We start from the raw sequence: 7,479 nt of genomic DNA, 5'->3' as shown, positions 1-7,479 counted from the left end.
ATATATATATATATATATATATATATATATATATATATATATATGTATATATATAATAAAAGATGGTATTAGCTGATTATAGTCATTATCATTGAGTTATTTGATTATACTTATTAATTATTTTAAATTATTTTATATTTGTATATATCTATAAATACAGTGCACAATTGTTTATTTTTATTTTTTTAAAGTAAATAAAATCATTCAGAAAATATTACTTAAAATATAAATTCAATCATTTCATTCTAAAATATAATTTAATAAAATTATATCATAAATTATTATATATAAAAAAACTTTTATAAATTAAAAATCAATATCTTTAAATAACCAATTTTACAAGTCAAAATATAAACGTATAAAATTAAATTATGAACATATTTTAATTTTTAATATTCTTCTTATCAACAATTTTACTTTACATATTTGTTATTCTAAATAAATTTAAATAAAGATCATTAGTAACCTATGGCATGTATCTACTGATTAAAAATTCTAAGATCGTACTTAATCAGTAAGAGTAAAAAATTAAATTATATATAGAGATTACTAATAAATATCTATTAAAAGATAATTTAATATCTATTATAATTTTTAAAAAAAAATTGGAGTACAAAATGGAAGACACAATATGATATTTGAGTTCAATCACATTGACATCACTTTTAACCTATAATATTAAGACAATGAACTCATGTGTTTTTATTCTTATATAGTATTAAACTTTTTCACTTTTACTCAATGACTTAAAGTTGATTTTTAACTCCTTTTAAATATAAGTCCATTTTATATTGATATACTCTCTCCAACGAAAGCATTCTCAACTAAGAATATCTTAATTTGTAACTTTGGTGTCATTATTATACCACAATGTAATTTGCATATAATCCATGCCAAGAAAACTTTCCATAAAGAATCCTCACATTTAAGATTCTTCACCCATATTATACCTCATGTAAGTCGATCACCAAGATGAATGATGGGCTTTAATACCACTAATGGATTTATCAAGTAAAATTTACTATAGATACATAACAATTATAAAACCTAAGTTCAACCAATATAATGATTAACACCATAAGGGATTAGCATCATTTCCAACTTAAAACCTTAATACAATAAGTTTATAAGTCTTCTAACTTCACTACAAGAAAATACCATATTATCAACAAAATTTTACAAATGAAAGCAAATTTATTCATAAAATAGGATTTATTGACAAAATTTTATCAACGAAAATAAATTTGTCAATAAAATTGAATTTACTGATGAATTTTACCAACGAAAAAAGAAAACCAATCAGTAAAGTAGGACCAATAAAATAAGATTTACCAATGGATTTTATCCATAAATTTTAAGATTTTAATTACCAACCAATATTTCCTTTGATAATGAATTTGTTAGTTAAATATATCGATAATGCATAATTTTATTATCCACATATATTTTTGTCATAAAATGGATGCCAAAGTTTCCATAAACAAATTCATCAATAGTATTTTTTTAAAATATGCCTATGAGTTCATTAATAATTGATGTTTTTGAAAATTCGTCAATAAATCTAAAAATATTTTAATTTTTTTAAATCTATAAAATGGACATTAATTTTTTCACCAAATTTGACAAGGAGTGAGTTATAAATTAAATGAAGATGGGTGAGAATAAGAAGAGAAGGAGAGAAAGAGGAAAAAAAGGAGGAAGCGAAGGTGGTGACAATAAGGACAACGAATGAGGAAGAGGAGGACAAGGAGAAGCCAAAAGTGGTGATCACAACAGTAGTAACAATGACAATAATGACAGACAATGAGTAGGAAGAAGAAGAAGAGAAAGAAGATGAAAAAAGGAAAAAGGAGAGGGGAAATGGGAAGAAGACCAAATCATGATATTTACTAATGGATTTTTGGTCGTCAATAAATATCTATAAATTTTCTTATCTGTTAGTAAAATTTGTCAACAAACATTTTATCGATAGATTTTGTTTCTTGATAAATAATTTTTTTTTGTGGTGCTTATAATGAGCTTAACTTCTCATTTTTATCCAATATAAAATTAAACTTATACTTGAATCTCAATCTATTTATTTTCTTGAGAACGAGTCTTTTCTACATTTATATGCTCTAACTTTGATACCATTAATGAATTTATCAAGAAAAAAATCATTAGGGAAACACAATTTACAAAAAGGTATTGACACTATTTTTAACCTAAAATCTTAAAGACAATTAATTTATAGGTTTTTCTTTTTTTTATCTTATAATGTATTCAACTTTCTATTTTTACCTTACACTTAAATTTTCAACAATCTCCTTCTAAAAAATAATTCATTCTACATTCTTCTTCAAATAAAAATATTCTCAATAATGAGTAACTCAATCACGATATCAAGTTAATTAATTTCAAAATTTAAAAGTGTAGAATTACATTATATTCCCACCATTCATTTTTTAAAGATATGATAGTCACCTGAAAGCTTTCAAGAAATATTTAACGATGATAAAAAGGAATTTCTTGTAAGCAATAATGTTCTGAAAGAATTTCAACAATAGAATAATTAAACTATTCCAGAAAACTGAAATATATTTATTTTATGTTTCGGTCATAATATTTTATGAACATTGAATATTTATGGCGATTCTCTTTCGAAAATCAAATGCTAATAAAGTTGACACTCAATAAGATATTCTCTAAACTAAACTTGACTATTCATAATACGTTATTTTATAAGCTACTTACCTAAGTTTATATTTTTAATTTGTTTTCTTAGAAGAGTTTTTTTTACTCGAAATTGTGCATACCTTTCCGATATACATAATTGACTGGTTATTATTCAGATAAAGTATTGTCTGCGAAAAAAAACAAAACAAGAAAAGAAAAATCAATAAGTTAAGCAAATTCTATTACTGGTTGAAATGTCAGAGATTACGTGAAAAACTTTGTCATGGAGAGCTTTAAGAAAATGAAAGTGTATCAAATGAAGGAGATGAGAAAGGTCATGCAAAATTTCCATTATCTCATGTTCAAGTCCTTGAAAATAAAATTTTACTCTATATAGGTCTAAAATTGTTGTCTAATTTTCATAATAAATATATTTGATATATATTTATAATAGCTTTAAATACATTAAAAAAATTGCAACCAAAAAACTTTAATTGTTACATTTTGTTTCTTTACAAATTTTTGCATGCATATATATATATATATATATCATCATAATCTTGACTAATTAATTATGAAACATACGTTTCTTTCAAATTTATGTTTTATTGTAATAATGTCACCACAATTTTAATAATAACTAAGTATAATTTTTGACACACTGTTATGTTTGATACAACAAACATATATGTATGGTACTGCTTAAATACGAAAAGTACGTAGTGTAGACATGAGTTGGTTTGATTTTTGAATGAGTGGTCAGGCTTTTGTACATGAGATAATATATTTGTGTGTGAAAAAGAACAAAAATGAAATAGCTGGAAAGAAAGGTTTTGCCTCTTTGTGAGTATTTTATTTGAGGGGGGGAAGTAGTTCACGGCCTCCGAAAGGTCACAGAAAAGAAATAAAAGTAGGTCATGGACAAGAGTTACTGTAGCTGCTAAAGTTGCATCGTCGTAAAAACACGTAACAAGACCTGTGTTTTATTTTAAAAATACTGTAGTGGTAAAAAAACCGTAAAAAGAGAGTTTAAAAGTGGTAGTGTTTGAGCAAGATAACATTGAGGGGTGTGTACGTGTGTCTACTTATTATTGTTTGCCCTATAGTACACAACATTACTCGGTAGGATATGCAGAATGTATGAAACTTAAAGAGAAAGAAGGAAATAAAATTGTTACTTAGAATATACAATAGAAGAAGCTAGGTAGCATAGAATAGAGAGAATATATATTGTCTGTTCGAAAACGCAATGGCCCCCACATCCTTCACGGGATGCCTTTATGATATCGATTTCATCACGTGATAGCTCCCTGTTCACTGTGCATGCCCACCCAATCACTCGCTGGTCGGTATCAGCTCCTTGTTATCGTCACTTTGAGGTACATATCTTCTGTTCATTCCTAAACTCTAATGCTTTCCATCATCATCATCATCATGCAATCAACCAACTCCATCAGTACTGTCCAAGGAACTGCCTTTGCAGGTTCATCACTGACCCATCTCCCACACCCATGAAATCTTTCGTTTCAGTGTTTGAACTTGAATGTACTTGCTGCTTCTCCATTATTTCTGCTTCTCCACTTTCCCACTCTTCGATGCGAGGCATCACCATATGCTCCAAACTCTTCCTGCAACTCAAGGAAAACCCACTTTCCATGTTGCTTCTTGCCTGGGAACTCACCATCAGGCTGAAGTTTTCACCCTCGTTTCCTTCCTTAAATATCTTCTGAATTTCGACCACATTGTTGGTTGACGTGCTTGACATGTTCGGGTCTAACAGGCCAAAGTTAGAGTTGTCGAAAGGTGAATTACCACCCATCCTAATAGATTCCATGTGACTTGGGTACAAAGAGCTCACGCTATGCGACAACTCCCCTTTGTTTTCTTCTTGCTCTAGCTTCAGTCCATGAGGCACAGAAACACTGGCACTTCTAAAAGATGCTTCTGGGTATCGGTAATTTGTCCACTGTGCCTGTGACGACGATGTCCCGAACATGTTGTTTGTTTCCGGCAACGTTGTTCCAGTTGAGAATACACTTGAATTGCCTGGAACAACGCCGAGAGGATGGTTAAGTTGAAGATTTGTCTGGTCTAGCCATATCGGCAACCTTAGCTTATGTTCAACATGCTCGGCATCAGCAAAATTTCCCATGTATGATTCCGAACCTGGCCCACCAAACTCTGAATGAAACCCGTGTAGTTGTAGACCCTGAGGCATTAGTCTCGGGCCTTGCGCGTTCATCAAAATATCGTTTCCGAGGTTTGATAAAATTGCCGGAAGTCTCCCACTTTGTTCCACCATAGCGTCACAAAAGGCTCTATGCGTTACAAAGCTGTCCTTCCTGATTTGTCAAACAACTACAATAATTAATTCCCTATACCATTTACATTCCTCAACATTCTCCACTTCTCAGCTCAAAAACATTAATTGCATTTAATAAACGTCCAAACATACATTAAATTCAAGAATTGGCCGTATATTAAATTCAAGAATTATATTGAGATTATCATATAATAATTAAACATGCATGAAGTAATTAATAGAATGAGGTTGATATATGATGAAGCATGTGTTAACAGTGATAGTAGATACCTGGAGAATATTGTGCCACAGTCACATTTGTACTGTCTAGTCCCACAAATCTTGTTATGGGCTTTCCAGTCAGATTGAACAGCGTATTTCTTGGAGCACTTTTCGCACTTCCACTTCTTCTCACCGTGCTTTCTGCTGAAGTGTTTCTTTATCCCAGTGAGGTCTCCCAAGGCTCTGCAAGGGTCATGGTGCACGCAACTCTTCTCCGGACACACGTACACCTTCTTCCTCACCTCTTCCTTTGATCTTTGCCGCAGCTTCCACGGCAGATTGTGCCCTCGCCGATGCAGCTGCAGGTTCTGGTCTCTCTGAAAACCCTTGTTGCACACTTCGCATATGAACCGGTTCGTGGCCATCAGCGACTTTGGCGACAGAGCAATCACTTCAGCATTCGGATCTGCTATATTGGTCCATCGATTTACTAATCCAGAATTAATTAATATAATTTTTATGAATTATATAAGAAAAAAAGTAACATAGACATAAGAAAAAAGAACTTGCCTGGTGTTCCGGGTAGGCTTCTTTTTCTCTTAACCGAAGAGTTTGGATTAGGGTTAGTAGGATTAGGGTTTGAGATTGGGTCGTGGACTTGAACCGAGGAATCTCTGAGGTTGGAAGGGACAGTTATTGCTTCACCAGACATCATGTTTGAAACTGAAGAGAATTGAAGTGTCCTAAACAAGCAACCTCGCAAATTCCGAAAGTACAAGCTAGCTCAAAAGTTTTGAAGCAGACAACGGTGACGCAGGCACTGCAAAACAAAGTGGCATAACATGGAAGAAGTTAAAAAAGAAAAAGTTTATTTAATTTCAGGATTTGAGACAAGAAAAGGTACACAGATATAGATGAGAAGAAATGAAAAATGGTTGTTTGACGTACATGTGAATTGCGGTGAGAGAGAGAGAGAGTTTTTGGGTGAAATTGAAGAATTGTGAAAGAGAAGAGAGAATATGTTAAAATGAATTGAATCTGATTTCTCTCCTTATCAACACGGCTGCTGAGGGTGTCAGTCAGCCATAGACTAAGCTGGACCACTTTCTCTGTCTCTCGCTTTCGTTCACCATATATACCAATACCCATTAGCTAGCAAAACCAGTACCTACTATCTACTCATCAAACTAACAGTGTTACTCTACCAAGTCAAATTAAACCACCTTCCTTTTCTTATTTCACTATTATTACAAATTAAACCCTTTTCATAATAATATATATATAAATCTATATGAAAATTTCATCTTATAAGATTTTTACACTTAAAAGTCAACTTTTTACCAACCGTTTCTTCATCTTATATGAAATTTTGTTCGTTCATGAAGCTTTGCTTCTTCACCTTGCCATTTCCTACACTGCTAATGTTATTGGAGAACCTTCTTAAATTTCACATATTTAACTCTCGTTAAAATATCAATTACCATATTTTTTTACTAAATATACATCATAGTTAATTTATGTTAGTTAAAGTGTCATCTCAGCAGTTGTTTTAGATATTTATGTTATAGCATGCACTAATCATTTCACTTCTCCACATGGCTAAATATGGTAAAAGTTTAGATCTTTAAATAAATAAATAAAAGACAGATTCTCTATACTTGCACCCTGTGGCTAACAAATTGCTCCACGTGATAATATAATTAAACATGTATTTTATGAAGATATTTATGAGTTGGAATCTTGTTATCAAAGACAAAGCTTTTACGGTAAATATTCTGCATATGCTCTAGCTGGTTCATCAAATCTGTGGCTTATAATTCTTCAGCAACACATATTCTGGGAGACAAATTTCCCAGCACAGATACTTTGGCAAAACATGGGATGTCATGTTTCTCATATTTTCTTTCGTGCCTGATCATATGCAATCATATTTTTTTATTCATTAGTTAACTGTTCTTCCTTTCTATAAATAAAAAATAAATTATAATTTGGTGATGATTTTTTGTAAGAAAATTAATATTTATATAGAAACTATTACATCTGAGTAAGTGTACTGTCCTCCCACAAAACCGGTCTGTTGACAACAGAAATTACTTTAATCATGACTCTGATATTATATTAGAAGTAAAGTTTAAACCTAATTCAATCTCACAAAACCAGGTTGTAAGATGAGGTTTATACCCATTTATATATAAACTAATGTATATATATAAAATGTAATAAGAAATTTTAATCTGAAGAGAGAGAAGGTGGCGTTGTGATGATGATGGTGTCCGTTAGGCTTAACCTGTTGGGAATGG

At 31.1% G+C, this 7,479-nt stretch overlaps 1 protein-coding gene across 3 annotated transcripts; it reads right to left on the bottom strand.

Annotated features, from left to right (window-relative positions):
• Positions 1–3,604: 3,604 nt before the first annotated feature.
• LOC106758046 (zinc finger protein JACKDAW) lies at positions 3,605–6,316 on the bottom strand. Of its 3 annotated transcripts, none has more exons than XM_022779691.1 (4): positions 6,128–6,316; positions 5,750–5,999; positions 5,249–5,669; positions 3,605–4,997 (listed from the first exon to the last, which is right to left on the bottom strand). In XM_022779691.1, the coding sequence occupies exons 2-4, from the start codon at positions 5,892–5,894 to the stop codon at positions 4,109–4,111; spliced, it is 1,455 nt and encodes a 484-aa protein (XP_022635412.1). In that variant the 5' UTR covers positions 5,895–5,999; positions 6,128–6,316; the 3' UTR covers positions 3,605–4,108. The 3 variants fall into 3 exon arrangements, with proteins under 3 accessions (XP_022635412.1, XP_014496429.1, XP_014496430.1); XM_014640943.2 differs by having other exon boundaries at positions 5,249–5,648; XM_014640944.2 differs by having other exon boundaries at positions 5,249–5,645; positions 6,128–6,315.
• Between the last annotated feature and the right edge of the window lie 1,163 nt (positions 6,317–7,479).

The sequence above is a fragment of the Vigna radiata genome, chromosome 4 (assembly GCF_000741045.1).
Source record: "Vigna radiata var. radiata cultivar VC1973A chromosome 4, Vradiata_ver6, whole genome shotgun sequence".
NCBI lineage: Eukaryota > Viridiplantae > Streptophyta > Magnoliopsida > Fabales > Fabaceae > Vigna > Vigna radiata.
The sequence above is the reverse complement of the archived record's forward strand: the minus strand, read 5'-3'. Positions and strand labels throughout refer to the sequence as shown.